At 42.7% G+C, this 23,187-nt stretch overlaps 1 protein-coding gene across 2 annotated transcripts in view; it reads left to right on the forward strand.

Moving 5' to 3' along the window:
• Window positions 1-23,187, forward strand: part of FRMPD3 (FERM and PDZ domain containing 3) — a 746,708-nt gene that overhangs the window by 610,498 nt on the left and 113,023 nt on the right. For both annotated transcript variants that reach the window (XM_088444300.1, XM_088444301.1), the window contains exon 13: window positions 6,009-6,153. In XM_088444300.1, coding sequence (XP_088300426.1) covers window positions 6,009-6,153 — 145 coding nt within the window. The remainder of the gene's footprint in view (window positions 1-6,008; window positions 6,154-23,187) is intronic.

A 23,187-nucleotide genomic window follows, 5' to 3' on the forward strand; every position in this document is an offset into this window, starting at 1 on the left:
GATTTGCAAATCCTCTTTCTATATTTCTTACATGTTCGCTGATCCTAACTTTTAGGGGCCTAGTTGTGCGGCCTATGTATTGTAGCCCACATGGGCACTCCAGCATATATATTACATTGTCGTTATCGCACGTTATGGTGTCCTTTATCTTATGTTCTAATAATGTTACATGTGATCTGATGTGGGTTGCCGGTTTAGTATTTTTGTACTGTAGCTCAATTTTTTGCAATTTGAACATCTAATGCAGTGGAAGAAACCTTTTGACACAGTCTGTCCCTCCACTGTGCTTTGTTTTAGATCTTTCATATCTTTTAGATAACACAATATCAGGTTTATTGGGCAGTATATTACTCAATTTATTATTATTTAAAATGTTCCTAATGTTTCGACCTGCTCCATTGTAATTTGTTATAAAATATATCTTTTCACTATCATTACTCAGTTGTTTATCCGAATCTTGAAGTAATTTGTCCCTGGGAGTGTCTTCCAATAGTTTATAGGCTGTTTCTACCTCCCTCATGTTATACTTTTTTTGTTCAAATTGTTGTTTGAGGTTTGCTCCCTGTGTAACATAGTCCTTCATATTCGTGCAATTATGCCCGAGTCTTGTGAACTGTCCCTTGGGAATACTCCTAATCCAGTTTGGATGGTGATTGCTGTTAGCCAGGATATAGCTGTTGACGTCAACTGTTTTATGGTGTGTTTTTGTTTGGATATTTTGATTGGTAATAAAGATGTCTAGATCTAAAAATTGTATTTCCTTTTTACTGTAATATGACGTGAACTGTAGATTCCTATCATTACTGTTCAAATATGTCAAAAAGTTGTTTAATGATATTTCGTCCCCATTCCAAATGAATATCACATTGTCTATATAGTGTTTCCAGAGAACCAAATTCGCCCCGAGCTCAGGGTTGGATCAGATGTTATTGTCCTCCCAGTGACTCATAAAGAGATTCGCATAGCTCGGGGCGAATTTGGTTCCCATTGCTGTCCCCTTCTGCTGTAGAAAATATTCCTCCTCGAGCCACATGTAATTGTGTCTTAAAGTTAAATCTATTCCTTTGAGGATAAAGTTGATCTGGTCTGTCTTAAATTCTGGATCTTGTTTCAGGAAGTATTCTATACTTTGGAGGCCCTGGTGGTGGTCAATCACAGTATACAATGAAGTGACATCACTCGTCACCAACCAATAGTCTTCTTCCCACCTGATGTCTTTTAAGGTATTCAATACCTGCGTAGTGTCCCTCAGATAAGATCTTTGTTTCTTGACATGTTCTTGTAAGAAATGGTCTATATATTCTGTGAGGGGTGAGGTAATTGCATTTATACCTGAAGTTATAGGTCTTCCCGGTGGTTGTGTAATGCTCTTATATACCTTGGGCAGGTGGTAGAAGACTGGAATAACTGGAAAGGGTGTATCTAAAAATTTGAGTTCCTGTTTGTTAAGTATACCTTGTGACTCTCCTTCATTAATTAGGTTCCTAAGTTCTTTTTGGAAATCCTTCGTCTGGTCCCCTTTTAATCTCTTATAGGTATTTGTATCGTTCAATAGTCTATAAGACTCTGCAACATAGTCTCTTGTCTAATAAGACTATGCCCCCCCCCCCTTATCGGCTGGTTTAATGACCAAATCTTTTTCATTCTGTAGTTCTTTTAGTGCTATTTTTTTCTAGTTTTGTGAGGTTGTTCTTGGTTGTACCAATGTTGGGATTTAGTTTTTTAATGTCTTGCAGTACTGCTTGTTGGAACATGTTAACAAAATTGATTTTCATATAGCAGGGATTGAAGTTTGACACGGGTTTTAATCTTGTATGTTTATGTAATGAAGGCTCTGCTTTCCTCAAGGTGCTGGTATTTTTGTCTAAGAAATATTTCTTTAAACTTAGTTTCCTGGTAAATTGTTTTAGATCTAGGTAAGTACTGAATTTATCTAAACGGTTAGTTGGAGCAAATTTTAGTCCTTTGTTTAGTAATGTTACTTGAGGGTTGATGAGGATCTTACTGCTGAGATTAAATATCCCTATTTGTGAATCTATGTCAGGGGTGGCTCTTCCTCTACTTTGCTTTTTTTGTCCTCCACAACATCCTCATCTTGTGTGTCCAGTTTTATTTTTTGTGATGTCGATGTTTTTTGTTTGACGTTGCTGATACCCAGGTCTAAAAACCATTCTCCCCATTGTTGTTCGCTCCTTATTTTCTCTATTGGAGTGTTTTGGTATATATTTTTGTCTGCAGTGTCAGGAATGATTTCCCCCTGTTCTTGTGTTCCTTCACTAATCGCAGGGTTAAGGTAGATTGAGTCTCTCCACCCTTGTACAAATGACTGATGTGCTAGGGTCATATGGTGTTCATTATCATGATCATCTTCCTCTATTGAGTAAACAGAAAAACTATCATCTGATCTTTCTTCACTAATATCCGTCCCCTCACTATGAATGGTTAGGTCTAGGAGGTTAACACTACTGTCTTGTACATGTGGTATTTCATGTATTTTTTTCATGTATTGTTGATACGTGAGATTTAATTTTTTTGTATATTGGAGTTTTATTGGGAATTTTTTTGATAGATATTTGTGGGGTATGTCTGAGATATTTATCTGGTTTATACCCTATCCGAGAATTAACTTGTTGTTTTTTGTTTTTTTATGTGTTTTCTGGCCTGTTTGAGTCCAAATTTATCTTTTAGGATCTTTGATCTTTTTGTATCAATCACCTCTTTCTCGACTTTGTCTAATCTTATTTTCGTTAATTCCTCTAAATTTCTATATTCTATATCTTGCTTATAGGGTTCTAGTTCTGAGTCTAATTGTGCAATTTGTTTCTCTATTTCATTCAATTCTAGCTTCCTTTCTGTCAGTATAAGGTGCACTAATTGAGTGGAACATTCAGACAAAACCTTGTTCCATTTATCAATAAATGGTGCATTATCTGTGTTATGGGTGGGTTTCTTATGTATTCTCAGACCTTTTGGTACGATACATTCTTTTAGATACCATTCAAGAGTATATATCTCCCACCATATCCTAGTTTCTTTAATCAAGTCTCTTTCTAATTCAGTGAACTTGCTGCTGAAATTCTTGCTACTGGGTATTAGAGGTATTCCACTATCTATATCCAAAAATAATTTGTTTGCCCTATCTAATCTTAATGTCCTTGAATCCAGGATCCCAATGAATCAGTGTGTAAGGTCAATAGGTGCTGCTACCCTTGGAACAGAAATCAAGTACAAAAATGGTAGGGATTAGTGGATTGCGCACACAAATTAACCCACTATTTATACCATGTGCTGCTGGTTTACTGGGGTGTTCCAAAACCCCTTTTAACAAATAGCAGAAAAAGAAACAACCTTAGCGCTCTATGGTATAGGGATGTGTATATTGTTCCTACTGTATTATATACTAAAACACCTATATAGATGTTCTGATAAAGTATTTAATAGTCCCTAATGTACTCTTGACAGGTAGGCAATAACTTTAGGCAGGATATTCCTGAAACTGGCAAAATCCCACTATAGTCTTATAGTCATATAGGTAGGCAAAAACTCTGGGCAGTGTGTTCAATTGATTAAATATTATGTAGAATGGTCCTGATGGTACCAAAAGACCACTTCCCCTGGTGCCTAACCCTAACCTCCCCCCCAAGTGCCTAACCCTCCCAGGGGGGTGCCTAACCCTAAGTCCCCCATGGGTGCACTAAACCTAACCCTCCCCCCCGCGGCTGCCCACTCGCAGCACCCAGCATCCCTTCGATTGGGATGCCGGGTGCCTGTCTCACGACATCAGGAAAATGACAGGCGTCTAGATATAGATGCCTGTCATTTAACCCACACCGAGGTACAGCAGTCGGGAAGCCGGCTGTCGGGATCACGTCAGCCAGTTTCCCGATTGCATCCCCTTGCCCACTGCTGTGCTATCATAGGCCTATATTTCTAACTGACAGATCCTAGCTACGCCCTCTAAATCCTTAACCCCATAACTACAGAATCCAGCAAAACCCATAACAAAACAGGGATGCTTATTTTTTCTCAAACTTAATTTAAGTATTCGGAATCTTTAACAGCAGTTAAAGGGCAGGGTAAAAACTGTTCAAATGAGTGAAATAAGGAAAGAATACAACAGTTTTTCTGCTAAAATACAAACCCGAGGAAGGGTCTGCTTAAATATAAGGTACAACTTCATTTGAATTTAAACAGAAATATTATTATTTATTAAATTTTTAACCATATGGGGCTCTATTTATTAACATTATTTTGACTAAAATAAAGTGAAAAAGGGTGTTTTCACACGCTTTTCACTTTATTTTAGTATCACCTATAGTTATTACAGGGCAATTGGAGTAGAATTCGTAAAATTCTTCTCCAACCACTAAGTATCACCTATTTTTAGTAATCAGATCGCATTTCCCATAATTGTAATCTGACCAGAGGGCCTGATTCAGAGCCGCTCGCAAAAAGCATGCGCTCGCTCTCAATCAGGATGTGTGCTTTTTTTTTTGTTGCGGCCTCTTGGCCGCTCGCATAGCTGTGGGTTACCAGCCACAGCTTATGCGAGTGGCCATGATGATGGTCGCGATGGTCAAGAACATCATGACCATCGGGTTTGCGATGAGACTCTTGCGGTAGGGTCTCGTTGCCACAAGCCCCAGTGGACTTCCTGCACTATTAGAGCACTAGTGATGTCAGTAGATCCACACACATACGGCAGGCATTCCTGCAGGAATGCCTCAGTTTGCTCAGCCACCCCCCTTCCCCGCCTTCCAAACTGGGCAGCTGTCAATCAACATCAACAGTTGCCCCTTTTGGATGTGAGCGCGGGAGCGAGAGCTTTTTGCGCTCACTCTGGGGCTCACGCGTGCGCATTGGGCCAGCATCGACCCGCTTGCGAGCGGGTCTGAATCAGGCCCAGAGTTACTAAAAATAAAATGTGAAAAAAATATCTAGGGAGGCCCTGTGATAATAACGCCACCTGGAGGTGGCGTTATCCAGGGTCTCAACCGGTTACCGGACTCCGCTATAACGGGGAGAGCAGAGCCGGGAGTCAGTCCCGGTAATCAGCTGTGTGGTCTAAACAGACTGCAAGCTGATTACTGTAAAAAAAAAAAGAAAATAGTAAAAAAAAAAAATTACTTACCTGACTTTAGGGAGCAGTGATCGGGGCTCCGGGTGATGTCCTCCCTCCGGTCAGCTGGTCTCCCATAGTGCACTGCGGCCCGGTCATCAGGTGATCAGGTCCCAGTGCAGTATTTGATATCACCTGACCGGAGGACATGGAGGACATCACCGGAGGCCCGGATCATGCAGGTAAGTGTAATTAAGGAAGGGGGGTCCGCGATCGCGGGGGTGGGGCTTAGCACCAGGGGGCGGGGCTTAGCACCGGGGGGTAGCAGCCAGTCGGCACATGCATGGGCACTTTGTAACGGTATTTTTTCCGCAAATACCGTGACTAGTGTGCAGATGGGATTCGCAGGGACAGAGCTTTCTCGCAAGCTCTGTCCCTGCAAGGGATTTGTAGTAAATCCCTGTGATAGTGCCTGAATTCGCAATGCGAATTCAGTCGTTAATATCACACTACAATCTGCATTCAATATGCGGATTGTAGTAAATAGAGCCCTTACAGTGGTATTGTATAGTACATTATTTACTGGTTTCTTATTTTTTTAGCTGTTTGGCTGTCATCAATATGGTTCTCTTATGATGAAGACCATGTTTAGGAATTGGGTGATGAAGCTCTTGATATATCACTGTGCATTTAATAAATTGATTTAGGTTTTGCGACTTAAGAGCTAAATTTATTAAGTGGCGGCTTTTACAAGCTGTTAATTCTTGGCGTTTTTAACCCTGAAATTTAAAATGGCAATAATATTAAATGCAAAGCCAGGAATGTTTTGTATTCAATATTATTGTTATTTTAAAGTTCAGGGCCAAAACTGTTCATAAAAGGTGGTCTTTGAAAGTCATCTAGCGCTCCATTGCATAGTTTCTAATATGTATGTGCTCTTTATTTACAGTCTCTGGTGTTACTCATGGATTGGCCTGAGGCTACCAGCTTCGCCTGTTTGATTGCAGGATATTACCAACTGTTAGTGGACCCCAAGAAAGGTATATTCTACAGAGCTGCAGGTCACTTGCCTCCACCTCAGATTATCAAGGCAGGTATGACTTTCATCACTTTCCCTCATCATGAACAAACAGACATTTAAACCATAGTAACTGTGGAAGTGTGTCGAATTTATTTGCCATTTTTTTCTTAACCTAGTATAAATAAATGCTTGATTGTCCTCGAATGAGTTAATAGCATGCCATGAATAATTAACATACAGCCCTCCACTTTAGAGGTTTAATTATGTATGCACAAAAACTGGAATGTGCAAGGCACAGGATCTCAAACTCGGTCCTCAAGACCCCCAACAGTGCATGTTTTCCAGGTCTCCTCACAGAATCAAATGTGAAATAATTAGAGAGTAATGACTACACCTGTGCACCTGCTGGGTGACCTGGAAAATGTGAGCTGTGCGGGGAAAGTAAATCTTGCTTTTTCAGAAATATGGATAATTTACACTTAAATGTATGAAGAAATATTATTAAACCTTGCAAAACAACTTCAAAAGTAGTGGTTTGACATCCCATGGGGGCATATTTGCTGACTAACAATTTCCGTAAGGCTGGGCCAGGTGATTGCAACACATTGATCACACGATCACTCTCTGCCCACCCTGGAGGAAACACAGGAGAGAACAATAAATAAGGACGATGTGTGCTGCAAGAGAATGGCCAATGGGCTAAAGCAGGCTATACAGTACATGAGCGGCTGTGTGCCCAGAGATGTGTGTGATGAATTGCATGAACCTGGTGTAATAGAGTTGGGATTATTATCATTTATTTATATGGTGCAACAAATGCTCCCCAGTGCCTTGCAAAGTACATAGATAATTAGATCAAGAAACAAATGATTTACAGTACAATACAATGCCAGACAAAGACAAGATTTATATACATTGCTACATTAGTGATTATAACACTCAAATAAGCAACAGGGCATAAGCAACTAAGTGATAGGTGCCCTAGTGGACAGTGAGGAGTAGATGAAAGTATAAGTAAAGAGAAACACAAGAGGGTAGAGGGTCCTGCTCATACAATGGGATGTGATTGCCATAATAGCTGTCCAATTAATGGTCGATGGTTTTTAACCATCAGTCGATAACCATTGATGGTTTAGCCATCAATGTCTAAGTGCTGCGTCTGCATATACCTTGGTCATCAGAACAGCACTGACAATGTTTACTCAACATCAATCACCACCATGGATGGAAAAAACTTGCCATCTAGGGATGGACATTGGAGCCCGTCATCAAATGGTGGGACAGGCTTCCACCATCGAATGTTGAGATCAGTGTCAGCTTTAGGTCCATATGGACCTACTGTGTGCTGCTGCAGAGGGTATATCCAATTCTGTGGGAATATTACTAAAGATGTTAGGGGCGTGACCAGTACTGATGGGGTGTGGCCTGTGCAATAAAGTGTGGTTTGCAGTGCACCATGGAGGCCACCAATCACCTCAATCTCCTCCTCCTTTTCATCAATAGTATAATGTGAGAGTCTACAAATTAACACATTCAAACATCCCTTGTTCACATAACCCTAATATGACAAAAAAGTAAAATTGCATTTAGTGATGACGTAAAATTTAAACCCCTCTATTGAAGAGCAGTTGAGGCACTTAGATATGTTTTGAATGCACTACCCAACTGGCCATCTGGCAAATGACTGAAGGGTTGATGGTCTGATAGGCCAGTCTGGCCGGAAGAACGGCAGTAGTGAATATCCCGACAGGTAAGTAAAGTAACTATACCTAACCCTCTTCCCCCCCCCTTACCCTGCCTTAGGGGTGCCTAACCCTAAGTCCCCCCCAGGAGCCCCTAACCTAACCCTCCCCCCCATGGCTGTACGCGCCTGCCACCCAGCTCACCTTCGTTTGGTATGCCGGGCTCCCAGCGTAGTGATAATGATAGGCGTCGGTATTTTGATGCCTATCATTAGTCTCCTGTCAGGACTGCACAATCGGGAAGCCGGCGGTCGGTATTTTGACCGTCGGCTTCCTGACTGCATACCGTGCTACCCACCCCTTCCCCATCTTTATGTAATTCATTGAGCTGTTTTTAGAGAAACCCCACCTTCCCCTGCCCAATCCAAATATGTCCAGAATTAATACTTTTATTGACCAAAATAATAAATGTCCTTTTAATTAAACAAATTACTGTATATCACAGAAAAGAAAAAAAAATACAGAGGAGTAAGAATATAAGCAACATGTGTGTGGCCAAAGGTTTGTAGTTTTGAAATACAGTATTTGTCTAAAGCAGGTCACCTGGGGGGATGTAGTCTGGAAGCCGATGATCTAAATGCCGCCGCCGGCTTCCAGACTCTCTAATTCCGGCGTGGTACTAATGACAGGCGTCGAAATCTCGATGCCTGTCATTAACCATACGCCAGAACACCGACGCCCAGCCGCGGGTGGGGAGGGTTAGGTTTAGGGCTCCCGTGGGGACTTAGGGTTAGGCACTCCCCTGGGAGGGTTAGTTTTAGGCTAGGGGAGGGGGGGTTAGGCTTCAGCACCCCCGGGGGTGAGGTTAGGGTTAGGCACCCCCCCTGGGGGAGTGATCCCTTGAGTTTGGACCCTACTGCAAATAATTGCTGAGAACCTTAGGCACAATGGTAGTTATGTAGTAGGTCATTTAATAACAGATACATTTGTTAGGAGGATGCACGTGGGAAAAGCAACATGAAAAGATGATCAGGTTGCAAGACATGGATTATATTCTGAAACAGTTTTGAATAGATAAAATGGTGTACATGCTGTATTTTTACTAAGAAACCACGTCCCTTCCCAAACCTTTATTAATTAAAAAATGAATTTTTGTTGTGTATTGTTTTAGGGATATCACATGCATATTGTATGCTCAGAACCATGGAGAGTTTTTAGGAAAATGGATGTTTCACTTCACAAATGTGCATCCAGTAACCTGTCCCCTATCATTTTATCAGAGGAGGAAGGATTAATAGCTTCTCTGTCAGGTTCCAAGGAGCAATAAGCATGTGGTGACAGCAGTTTAGAGCATCCCCCTGTGTACTCAGGGCCTGATTCTGTAAGAGTCGTAATTGCAAAGCTGCACTCATGCATCTGTGCAATTGCAATCCTTGAAAATATATGGTAATGCTATAGAATGAGGAAGGAAAAAGGGAAGGGGAGGCCCTAAGCACTGGTACCAGGTACACCAAAATTGTCACAAAAGGTAGAAATACTTCCACAATCTAGTATTATGTCAAAATGATAATATATCAAATTATCAATATAGTATAAATGCTGTGGAGGTGCACCCATGAGAGTAAGGTAAGTGCATATATATAGGGAAAGAAAAGTACTCTCTTTTGGTTGGAGCACAAGTTCTACCAAATGAAGAATAAAGTATAACTTTTATTGTATTCATTAAAAAATATATATAGACCTGGACATAGACAGACGACATTTACATATACAAATATAAATAAGACAGAAGCTGTCTCAAGTTTTGCAAAAAATATTATTTCCAGTGGTTAATCAATAAACACCACTTAGATTAATTATTCAATTTGAGATGCGATTATACCAGGGTGAAAATAATTGTTTTAAACTCAAATTTCTTAAATAAGAGGGATACTGTCCCTTGATAATATCTGGACATACACAGGCCGCCAATTAGTGAATTGTGATTCAGCTTGTTCTATTGCACTCTATTGTGTCTAAGTTAATTCAATCTTTAGTGACTACACATAAAAGAATTTATAACAATCATGGATATTAACAAAACGTGATACACATATGACTACACATGAATAAATTTACCTATGACAATCATGGATATCCGCAAGACATGATAAATAATAGACACACTTGGATCATTCAAAATGTCACTCCTAAAGAGGATTTCTTGCAGATTCTGGCATATTATATCATAATTACTAATTCATAGTATACAGCATAGTAAGATTGTCCGAACATATTAAGTGATATTAACATACTGTGTACATAGTTTAAAGTAAAGAGATTGATGCAAATAAATATATACTTATTCAGGTATTTTAAATGGTAGAGAAAAAAGATAGATACTACTCTGTAATAACAAGGGGATAGGTGGCTGCTGTGTCTCATGTACAGTATAGTGAATGAGACATGAGCGGACCCACCGCATATACTATGAGGGTTTGATAAGTGAAGTGACATCCACCATTCTCCCACTTCAACCACTGTTAGTCTGATATCTATTGCAAGCTCACTAGTGAGAATATAGGGTGAGAGAATGACAGTGTCAGAAAAAGTTTCAGAGTCAATTATTGATTAGTGTTAGGTTAGGGTGTGGGTTAAATGCTGCATCCCTGATGTGTAGGGCTGTCCTCACTGGATATCTCGTGAGCATACATCCGGCCCCATTTTCCTACCTGAAGGAAGATAGAGGGAGTCAGCTAATCTGTGCAATTCACTTTCACCCCACTGATATCTAATGGACAGAGCAGTGGGAACATTAAATGAGGTGGAGCAGACAGCGTGTCCCTGATGTTCAACGCAGCATCGGTTAATTTGTGTACCATCGGCCGGCTGCGGTGACCTATGGGGTCCCGCAGCTGGCCACCGCAGTTTGCAGGAAGAGGCCAGAAAATCTCCATCACCGGACGGAGATCCTGGTCTCTTCCCTCCCCCACAATGGTGGGTAACACAGGCTGTCACAGCCCACTCCCCGCCACCAACAACAGCAGGCTGTCAATCACTGACAGTCTGCTGACAGTTTACAAGCGGACTCGCAGAACCGTTCTGCACATTCGCAGAATGGGTCTGGCACATGCGCAGAATGGGTCTGAATCAAGCTCTCAGTCACACTTATTTCCAATGATTTTTCCTCACATGCATCTGACTGGGACAATCATTTTGTTTGAGATCAGTGCCTGCAGCAGCAGTAACCCCTGCTGCACGATGCTGCTTGGTGCCCACAACTGGCTTGCTTTTTTGTAACCCCAGAAAGGGGATGTAGTTCGTATCCCGGTGGTCAGGATGCCAGTGCCAGAATCCTGACACCAGACAGAATCCCGGCGCCAGCATCCTGAACGCCGGCATCCTAATGATAAGTATTGGGGTTAGGTTTCGGCAGTAGAGGGAGGTTTAGGGTTAGGCTGTGCCCCCCCCCCCATTATTAGGGTTAGGCTGTAAACGTGGAGGGTTAGGTTTAGGCTGTGGGGAGGGAGGGTTAGGGTTAGAGTTGGTTTACTTACCTGCAGGTGTTGGCTATGTACCCCACTCATCCCGAGTGTTGGGATTCTGACTTCCGGGATCCTGAGCACTGGCATCCTGTGCCCAACCCCCAGAAAATTCAGTTTGGTCTGGAAGTACTGCAAACTGATGTGTGGCAGTGACCACTACGTCTATGACTGCAGCCACTGCCAACTGGGAACTGCAGACTGCAGTCACTGAGAAGAGACTCAGCCAGAGGAGGGGCACTGGGGGCAGCACAAATTAGGGGGCTGTGCTCACTAGAATGGTTGCTACTGCAGCTGTAGCATGAGATTACCTTCCAGGATTGATGACAGTTCAAAAGGGTAGCACCCAGGTCCCAGCAGCCACACTGCACCCCCTATGATGTGGTGCCCCCATTCAACCACTCCACTTGAACGGCCCTCAAACAAGCCCTGTGCCCACCCTCTACCCATCTGTATGTCCTGCATTGTTCTGTCCACCCCCTCCCCATCTGTATGTCCTGCATTGTGCTGCCCCACCCATCAATATGTCATTCATTGTGCTGTCTGCCCCCACTCCATCTTTATGTCATTCATTGTGCAGACTAAATGGAAAGAGCATAATATAGCACATGCAGATTAGAAGGGAATGTATCTGATTATACAGAACATACAGATGTATGCTCTGTATAATCAGATACATCCCCCTCTAATCTGCATGTGCTGTATTATGCTCTTTCAATTCCATCTTCTGTATGTCCTATAGAATGCACCCCCCTTTTCTATGTTTTGTAATGTGCCCCCCACCTGTATGTTTTAGAGTATGCCATATTCAACCCAGCTGCATGTTTTAGATTGTGTCCTCTCCCTCTCTCCTACAGTATTGTGCTGTCCACCAACTTTGTATTGTCCTCAGGGCCGGCTCTAGGGGTGTTCGACTTGAGTGGTCGCACAGGGGCGCCAAGCTGATGCACAGGGGCACCACCCATAGAGGGCGCACCCCTCCCCAACATCTCGATTTCAGCGGACATTACTATCCCGCTGTTCCACCTGTGGGCCAAAGTGCCCCGCGGGTGGTTAAATCGGGGAGGTTGGGAACCCCACACTGCCGCAGCTGTGCGGCGGTGACGGACCCCGGAGACTCTGAATGAATGTTGCGTGCATGCGCGCGGCATCCATTCAGTGACAGGAGAGGGCTGGGGGAAGCCCAGCTAGTGAGGTTCCCCCCAGCCTGACATTATTTGGAGGCAGACACGCCTTCTAATAACATCACATAGGGGGCATGGCCTATGGTAATTAGGCCACGCCCCATTTTCGGGCGTGCTGTAGGGGGCCGGCACAGGGTGATTGTCCCCTGATTGTCCTCTCCTCTCCCCTCATGCTTTATGTATTCTCCTCTACCCCCTATGTTTTGTATGGTCCTACTCCCCATTACCCATTTTGTAATGTGCCCACTAGTGGTAGGTTAAGGATTACTTACCTCTGCATGCTTTTGTCCTCTCATGTTCCTTTGTTGCTTTATCTGGACATAAATACAGGTGCTCCTCGATTTTATAAAATGTGAGATCCTTATATTTAATCTCTGAAACAATCCACCCAAACAAGTTTTGCAACTTTTTGAGCATACTGAATTGTATTTATTATGGAACCTTGTGATAAGTCCATAACACCTAATTAACAACTTGTAGTGCCGCAATTGCCATTTCTGCTTTATATGTTGAAATGCATTAAGAGCTTTATACAGATTTAAATTCTATTCTGGTTTATTCATCCATCTTTTCTATGTGCTTAATTATTGTGTGTGTATGTACAGTATATATACAGTACTGTGCAAAAAAGTTTTAGGAAGGTATTGAGAAAATTCTGCAAAGTAAGAAAGCTTTCAAAAATACAAGTGTTAATAGTTTATTTTTATCAGCTAACAAAATGCAAAGTGAATGAACAGAAGAGAAATCTAAATCAAATCAATATTTTGTGTGACCACCCTTTGACTTCAATACAGCATCAATTCTTCTAGGTACACTTGCACACAGTTTTTGTAGAAACTCAGGGAGGTTGTTACAAACATCTTAGAGAACTAAACAGATCTTCTGTGGATGTCGGCTCACTGAAATCCTTCTGTCTCTTCTTGTAATCCCAGACAGACTTGATGATGTTGAGATCAGGGCTCTGGGAGCCATATCATCACTTCCAGGACTCTGTGTACATGACATTTGCTGTATGTTTGAGGTCATTGTCCTGCTGCAGAATAAATTTGGAGCCGGTCAGATGCATCTCTGATGGTATTGCATGATGGATAAGTACCTGCCTGTATTTCTCAGTATAGTGGACAGTATTAATCCTGACCAAATCCCCAACTCCATTTGCTGAAATGCAGCCCCAAACTTGCAAGGAACCTCCACCATGCTTCGCTGTTGCCTGCAGACACTCATTATTGTACTGCTCTCCTGCCCTTTGGTGAACAAACTGCCTTCTGTTACAGCCACATATTTAAAATTTTGACTCATCAGTCCAGAGCACCTGCTGCCATTTTTCTGCACCCCAGTTCCTATGTTTTTGTGCATAGTTCAGTTGCTTGGCCTTGTTTCCACGTCAAAGGTTGGCTTTTTGGCTGCAATTATTCCACTTTTGGGGAGACTTCTCCGAACAGTAGATGGTGAACCTGGGTCCCATTGGTTTCTACCAGTTCTGAGCTGATGGCACTGCTGGACATCTTCCTATTTCAAAGGGCAGTAAGCATGATGTGTCTTTCATCTGATGCACAAAGTTTTCTTGGCCGGCCACTGCGTCTGTGGTCCTCAACATTGTCCGTTTCTTTGTGCTTCTTCAAAAGAGCTTGAACATCACATCTTGAAACCCCAGTTTGCTTTGAAATCTTTTCCTGGGAGAGACCTTGCTGATGCAGTATAACTACCTTGTGTCTTGTTGCTGTGCTCAGTCTTGCCATGGTATATGACCTGTGACATGAAACTGTCTTCCACACCCTCACCTTTGTAGCAGAGTTTGGCTGTTCCTCACCAAGTTTTAAGCCTCCTACACAGCTGTTTCCATTTCAGTTAATGACTGTATTTCAACCTACATATGAAAATGATGATCATTATCAACTGTTTGGTATGATTGGTAATTCATACAACAGACTATAATCCTACAAAATCCCAGACTTTGTGCAAGTGTACACTACCTAGAATTGATGCTGTTCTAAGGCAAAGGTTGGTCACACCAAATATTGATTTGATTTAGATTTCTCTTCTGTTCATTCACTGTGCATTTTGGTAATTGGTAAAATAAACTATTAACACTTCTAGACTTGAAACCTTTCTTACTTTGCAGCATTTTTTCCACACCTGCCTAAAACTTTTGCATAATATTGTGTGTGTATATATATGTTTTATACAGTACAAAGATATAATTTTTGTTTAATCATTTTTTTTTTAAATATTTCTTCATTCATCAGAGCATGGATACAGAGCATGACATGATACAAGATAGGAACAATAGTTCTTAGCAATACCAACAGCACATTGTCAGGGGCATTTTAAGAGAGGAGAGGGTCCATGTGCAGACTCGTGTGGGTCCTCTCTGGCAGCGCAATAGATACTGGCTTGCTGCCAGAATCTACTGCACTTGCGCGGGTCTTCAGGGAAATGGCATCCGCATCTTATTCCCAGGGACATCTCTACTGCACATATACAAGCAGGGCCTGACTGGGACTAAAAATATGCCCTGGCATTTAAAGAACACACAGGCCCACCTTGGCATCAGCATCTGGCTCCTGGTATACACTCCTCCCATTACTATTCCTGACTTCTTAGTCTATACTCCTTCAAATACAATTAATATTAGAACAACATACAAGTATACATTAAAATACAGACAACAGAACCCCTCCTGCCAGTGACGTCCCTTCTCACGGTGTTACTCAGTGCAGGGAGGGATTCTGTGCACCGCCAAAAAGGGGGCATGACACACGTGAATGGGGATAAAAGGGGGGGTGCCCTGTGTGTGCAGTGCTGGCCAGTTGGCTCCCTTACAGTGTCAGGAGCAGAGAGCTGCATTTAATGCTACAGTGCAGCACCCGGCTCCTGTCACTGAGGGGGAGCCTGCACCTTGGTGTCACCCCTCGGTCAGTGATACCATGGTGCGGGCTGCACCCACTGCACTGACCTTGAGATGCCACTGCATCCTGCAGGGGATTCAAACATGTGCCATAATCAGATATTTGAATATTTGATTGGTTCTGTTAGGTAAAGCTGGCACTACATTGGTGTAGGTCACACTTAAAGAAAAGGGAAGGCATTTTCCCAATTGACCAAGCCCTAGCTTAGCAGTTGTAGAGGGATAGATAGCGTTCACTGTAGGAATTTTTAGGGCAGAGGAGGACACATCTGTACACACCAAAGCAGAGTCATAACTACACACTTTGGTGCTCTGTGTACATAAAGAGCATTGGTGCCCCCCTCCACACCTGAAGGAGGGGAAGACCGGAAGGCACGCTGTGAAAAATAACAGGTTGTAGACTCGCTGGGAAAAAGGGCGTGGCCACACAATAGTACCCCCAATTAAATTATGCCACACAGTAATAACCCTTAGTCACATTACACCGCACAGTAGTGTCCCTTACACATTATGCCACACACCGTGATGGCCCTTACACACATAGACCCCTATTCAATAAGTTTCGCTCCCGCAATACTTTTTCGCCTGCCGGACTTTTGGATGGGTACTAAGTACCCAAATCTCTTTAGGGGCATGGGAGTACATGAGAGGTGTAACCAATGTCTCCAATATGCAGCAACCACACACAACTCAACTCATACCTCTGCTTCACAGCAGCTCACACTATAATCATGCTGTAAATGAGAGGGAGTTGCCATGCCTTCCCATGTAGTCATGCACTCCCACCATACCTTGGCCTGTCCAGTGTCTTGGCAGCCCTTCTGGGACCACCCATTATCAAATGTCTAGTTTCGCCTATGGCCCGTATTCAATTTGAGGCGAAAAGTCAGATTTGGTGAAAAACTATTGCGGGTGACGTTATTTCGCCAGGCGGAAACTTTTCGCCATATTCAATTTCAAAGACTTTTCACCTAAGCGGAAAGTCTATGCAATGGACCTGGCGGAAAAGTTTCGCCTATGAATAGCAGGCAGAAAAAAGTGCAGATTTGGGGTTTTGGGGTGCAACATTGCGGGAACTCCCGTGCAGCCACAAAACAGTCCCCCAAAGGTAAACTGCATAAAAAAATTTTTAAAAACCACTTAAAACCCTAAGTACTTTCGTTTTGGGGGCGAAAAAAACAAAGTTGGGGGACAAAGTTAAAAACTAGCGAAATAGACTCCAGGGGGGTCCTCAAGTATACCACAGGCGTTTTTTTTATTGCAGGTGATTGCGGAAGGTGGATTTTTCACGATTTTTAAAACTTCACTTTTAACAAATTTTAAATATGCTACCCCCCATTTTCAGGTAACCCAAATTTGCTGGGATTAGTTATTTTCTCAAAAAAACCTGCTAAATGCTATTCTTCACCACTTATGCAAAGACGCTAATTAGAATCTATTGTGAACATTTAAGTACCCCAAATACCTTCAGCTGGCCTATTCAGGGTCATCCAAAGTGATCCCCCATGTCAGTGCATCTTTTGGGGGGTGTCAGGCTGATTTCCCCAAATCTGACAGGACTTTTCGCCTGTTTAAGTTTCGCCGGGTCCCGTTTTTGCGTCCTTTCAGATTGAATATGGGATAAGCAAGGACACATGAGTGACTGCATCAGCGATATCTTCACTCCTTTTGGGACTCCTGCGCATGTCTTGTCTGCTGACTGCTCATGCAGCAGCCATTGCTGGGGAGGGTCCTGGGCTAACACCATCTTTAAATGGTGTAAGCTGCGGGAGCCAAACCCTGGAATGCTTCATATTGTGGAGCTTGGTAAATCTAATAGCTTTGCAGCCCCCATAGAAACCTAAGGGGGTTGTGGCTGTGATCGGATATTGGAGGGACTGCATCAGATATTGATATATCTGCTGCAGTCCCTCCATGGTACATTCGAAGGATACTTAAGTTAATATTTGAGGGTTTCCCCTGAAAACATCTGTTTTCGGGGAAAATCCCTCAAATATTATTTGATACATACAGGGACTTAATGTGTGTTATACAGAAATGTACAATAGTGGACAATATAAATACACTGCAGAAATGCATGGCACTCACTGTTCCCCCGGTATTTTTTAACATTTTATTTTTAGTAACTTTTTGGCCAGAACACATTTCCCATTAAAGTTATGGGAAATGTGATCTGCTTACTAAAAATATGTGATAATTAGGGATTGGAGTGGAATTATGTGAATTCTACTCCATTTGCCCTTTAGTACATTCATGTGATACTAAAATAATATGAAAAGGGTGTGAAAACACAAAACACCCTTTTTCACTTTATTTTAGTAAAAATAATTGAAATAAATAAGCCCTTTTTGCCCCTATTTCTGCACACCAGTGCTTGCACTTCTATTTTTTTTATAGATGGAAGAAGCATTCCAAACATTGGAAGCAGGGCCGGCAACAGAAATCTTGGGGCCCATTACAATATCATCTCTGGGGCTTTGACTACTCCTCCACACAACACTCCTGCATCTATATGTAGTATATATATATATATATATATATATATATACTATCAATTCCTGCCTGTCTATACCTTCTAAAATTGTCGCTATTTAGCATTATGAGTCGCACAAGAAATAAATGCTTTCAGACTTTGAGTGTGGTTCCAAAGCACAAAAGTTATTATTCAATATAAGAACAGATGGTTACATGTTGTGATCTAAATACAATTAGCGCAAATAAATTATACAGACCCAAGGTACAGTTGTTACATACGCACGCGCTCTGGACCCAGATACTGGCATCAAAGTAGAAACCTCCGTCAACAGCAAAGCAAGCAGACTGGCATCCAGGTTTAGAGAGCCCACATATATACTCTTACAGGGATAGGCAATGCAATAGAACAGTTTGGCATGATTCCATTGGTTCTTTCTCCTGGCTCTTCTTTTACAGTATAGTTCATAGGTCAGTTCGTATGGACACAATCCAGCATCCAACAGCCCTTTGTGTCCTTTTTCCTGCTGCATAATAATCTAAGCTGGTTACATTACAGAGTACATTTTAATGTTTAACTCTCTATGGTCCATAGTTTGCAGACATATGTTGCGATCTTCTCACTGATGGTACCAGAAATCTGCAAAGACACAGTGGATCAGAACAACACCAAACACTGTCTGCTTACCATGTATTAAACTTAGGTATCAAATTACATTTATTTCACAACATTAATAATACTGAATAAACCTTGAATATTACACTTTAATGCTAGGGAACCTTTTTATGTAAGTGTGCAGTGTGTAAGAATTGGGGTTTTGGGAAAAGACGCTAGTTATCGTTGTGTGACTACGTGTTTGTGGAGTACACCATGGTACGTGTTTTGCAGGGTTGATGATTTTATATGTTTTAGTGACTGTCGGTATTTATATGATGAGGACTTTTAACTTCTTTCTATTGCATGGGAATCACACAACGCTAAATAATAGCATCACCATATGTACTTATAATGGGCAAGATTCACTAAAATGGTGCTGGGCAGCCAGTCGCAAAATGGCGTTTCATTGCCATTTGCAAAATGGCATTGTGCAGATTTAATTTTAAACCGATCCTGTCTCAGCTATCCGGCTTCGACAATATATATAGATAGAGTAAAAAGTGTACAGCGGCACTGGAAGATTATCAAAAAGCTTTAATGTGATCCTTCACAGCACCAGGGTGCTGGGAAGGATCACATTAAAGCTTTTTGATAGTCTTCCAGTGCCGCTGTATGCTTTTTACTATATTTCATCATCACTGTCGGCACAGGAGCAAGTTTACCAGCTGTCCAGCAGAATGCCGGTCCGTTGAGCCTCTAGATATATAGATATATATAGATATATTACATATAGCTCCAGCCTTCAGCTCAATATGTGCATAAGAGGAGGGTTGTCTTTTAACAATATATAAACCCTCCACTTATGCACATATTGAGCTGAAGGCTGGAGCTATATGTAAAATGAGGAAAAGGGGCACTCTCATGTCAATAACCAATATCAATCTTAAATAATGTAAAATATACTCTGTGATGGATGTAACACTTATCCCCACAAACAGCCGCTAGGACAGGGGAGGTGCAGCGCTGCAGGCATCAGAATTTGTCTATATTAAATAGTAGAGTGCCATCTAAACATTTAATTTTAGCATTACATGGTGGACTCATATATGTTCGCATAGAAGCTTATGTATAAATTAGGGATGAGCGGTTCGGATTCCACAGAATCCGAACCGCTCCGAACATAGGGGATACTGCCTGACTCGTATCCCCCTTCGAGGCCAAGCCGCAGCCTCCTGACGTCGGATCCTCAAGAGAGAAACCGACGTCAGGGCTCCACAAGTGTTGGGCAGAATGCAGCTAGAGTGATCTGCCCTACACTGTAACAAATACACTGCTGCACTGGCAGCAGTGTGTTTGTGATAGCAGCCAATGAGAGTCAGACAGACTCTCATTGGCTGCTGTGTAAAAGGAGGGAGCCGACAGGAGCTCAGTCATGAGCTCCGTCTTCTGGCTCCCACCGCTGCCGGTGCAGAGAGGAGCGGATGGCCATGGTCATGGCAGGAGCGGGGATTCAGGTAAGTTTTTTTTTTTCTTCTTTGTGTGTGTTTGTGTAAGGAGATGCTACTGGGGGCACTGCATGGGTGGAGGGATGGCTACCAAGGGCACTACTAATGGTGGCATACAGTATTACTGGGGGAACTTCTAATGAGGGCATGCTACTGGAGGCATACAATTAGGGGCACTTCAAGTTTTAATGGGGGCATACTACTGGGGGCATACTGCTGGGGTCATACTGCAAGGTGCACAGATAATGGGGGCATACAGTACTAGGGGCACTTCAAGTTTTAATGGGGGCATACTACTGGGGGCACTATGCATGGGGGCATCCTACAAGGGGCACTGCTAATGGGGGCTTACAGTACTACTGGGGGCACTTCTAATGAGGGCATGCTACTTGGGACATACTACTAGGGACACTACTCCTTGGGGCATACTACTAGGGGCACTTCAAGTTCTAATGTGGGCATACTACTGGGGGCACTACTAATGGGGGCATACTACAAGGGGCACTACTAATGGGGGCATACTACTGGGGGCACTACTAAGGGCACTACCACTGGGGGCATTACTACTGGTGGCATTATTATTGGGGGCACTACTACAAGATGCATTACTACTGGGGGCATTACTACTGAGGGCACTGCATAGGGGGCACCACTGCTGGGGGCATTGTGTAAGGGACACTATTGCTGTGGGCATTGTATAAGGGGCACTATTGCTGTGGGCATTGTATAAGGGGCACTACTACTGTGGGCATTGTATAAGGGGCATTACCACTGTGGGCTACTGTGTGTCGTAACATAAATGAGACACTACTTTATGCTGTAATGTGAATCAGGGGCACTATGTGCGGTGTAATGTGAATAAGACTGACTCTTTGGGCCGTAGCCCACTGTGTAAACAAGTACTGTGACCCTGCTGGCCGTACCCCACTGGGTGGGTGGGAGGGCCCAAGGACCATACCATCTTGCACTAGGTTTCATTTCTGCCACTGCTGTGTTGCAATGTTTCAAAGATATGCTTTAAACTGTGGTGTCTGTGCCACTGCTTTGACGCTTAGTAACCAGTCAGCTCACTGCAACCTTTGGCCAATAATGGTGAAAACAATACTATATGCTGTGAGGTGGTCTAAATTGACTTTAAATGACTGGAAATTAATGTTATTGATGTTAATAAGTGCTCTAGGAAGAAAAAAAGCCCAATTTGTGTGATTTTAGCTTTTTTTTGTACATTTTTGTAAAAAATCCAAATCCAAAGCCAGTCTCCGCAGTTTGGGAAATCCAAATCCAAAGCTGGACGATGAATTAGAACCAAATCCGGCAAAAATTATCCGGCGCACATCCCTAGTATAAATATATTAATGATTATGTATTATAACTAACAAAAAAACAGGATGCTCACACACATCCATTCATGTGCAAAGAGGTTCCAGTAGCACCTACCTGCAGGTTTGTGCTGCCGTTATCATCAGGCGGGAGGTTGTTCTGTGATCGTGGGCGGATGCAGGGTACCTGTGGGGGCGCTCTTGTGTTTTGCACGGGGGTTTGTACCTGTGATGTGCAGCACCACTAGCTCTGCCTCCAGCAGAGCATTTGCTGCTTTAGAGACACTAGAGACCACCTCTCCCTCTGGCCATTACATTGCATTTACATTATGTGGTGGCGGCCATTTTGGGAGGGATTTTATCACAAGTGGTCCCTTATTAGGGAGATATGCTCGGCCGAGGTTCTCCGCAGTCAGACCGGTCCATCTTGACATCGGCCCTTCTGGCATTTGCCAGGTGGCCAATCCAGCCCTTTATACAAGTCACTGGGGAAAATGGCCACTGCTCTGCAGCACTGCTGACTTGGTGCTGCAGAGCAGCAATCTAGAGACTGTGGAGAAGTAAGTATAACTATATATGGGTGCAGGGTGGGCCCCCTTGGACCCCAATGGCCCATGTGCACCGCACACCCAGCGAACCATTATAGATACATCATTACACATTGCATGTAGTAACAATCCAAAAAGGAACCAAACAGATACCATAAAGAACTATATACTGCATGAAAAGAAATCAAGGCATATGATACAGTCCCCCACCTAGGCTTGGTTAGCAGTCTTCTCCCCACCCGGAGCCTATGCACAATGAGAAAAAAGAACAGGGCATGATTTAATTTGGAGAAGATAGAGAAATTGGGGGATCATCCAATAAAATATGCATCTCATACCAAGACTTGTATCAGAATTGGTTATATATTTGGTGTTTACGTACTGGGCTAACAAAGTCTATAGAACCTTCCCACAAGTGAAAAAAGAGGCAGCCATTGTTTTTTTTATGTATGGTAGTCTCCAGCCAGTCCATTTGAAATACATAGAATAACTTATTCCTGAACAAGTAAACCGATGGGTGTTGTGTATTTGGCCCACATTTGCATAGTACACTTGTGTGCTACCACCCAATTACCAACAAAATTTCTTGCTTTCACTTTGTATCGGGACAGTCGGAGGCATAATACCCAATATCGCCCATTCTGCTCACAATGGAAGATAACTCACGAGATAGGTGGAGGCAAATCTATTAACAGAGATCCAAAGCTGATGTAGTATAGGGCATTCTCACATGCAGCTGCATCCTTACACATCTTTGCTGCAGTCACGCTAAAAAGCACCCCTCAACATGTCAGGTCCCATGACACTCTGCTAGCACTGCGGGTAATTTTTTGCAGAAAATGCATCTAAGTTGCAGTGTGATGCAACTAGGATGCACCAGGAGGCTGCTGATTAATTTGATATGTGTCATTTGTATATCTGTGTGCAACTGAGCCTATGAATCTGTATATGAAGTGCTACAATGTAGTGGCCGCAGATTTTTTCACTCCAAGTTTCATTGTGCTTCATACTGTATACAGACTCAGGTGCACACAGATATACAGTTGTTGCATTTTTGGAGAAAAAAAAGACACCAGAGGCTAGCAGAGTAGCATGGGAGATGGTGGCTCACTCACAACAGGGAAGTCACGCTGCGTGGCATGTTGAGGCTAGATGTATGAAAACACATCTGTACAGTGTAAGAAGGTTGCGGTAGAAGCTCTACATTTAGGGCAATTACTAGTGTCTGACAAACTCATCATGAACCTGTGGTGAGGTAAAATATATATACCCATTATGATAAAAATGTTATAAAAATATTTCTATATACGTGCTTGATGATAGCACTGATTGAGAATAAAACAATGACTGTAGTAATTTGTCCATAATGA

This window comes from Taudactylus pleione, unplaced genomic scaffold, assembly GCF_031769625.1.
Source record: "Taudactylus pleione unplaced genomic scaffold, aTauple2 ptg000352l, whole genome shotgun sequence".
Lineage (NCBI taxonomy): Eukaryota > Metazoa > Chordata > Amphibia > Anura > Myobatrachidae > Taudactylus > Taudactylus pleione.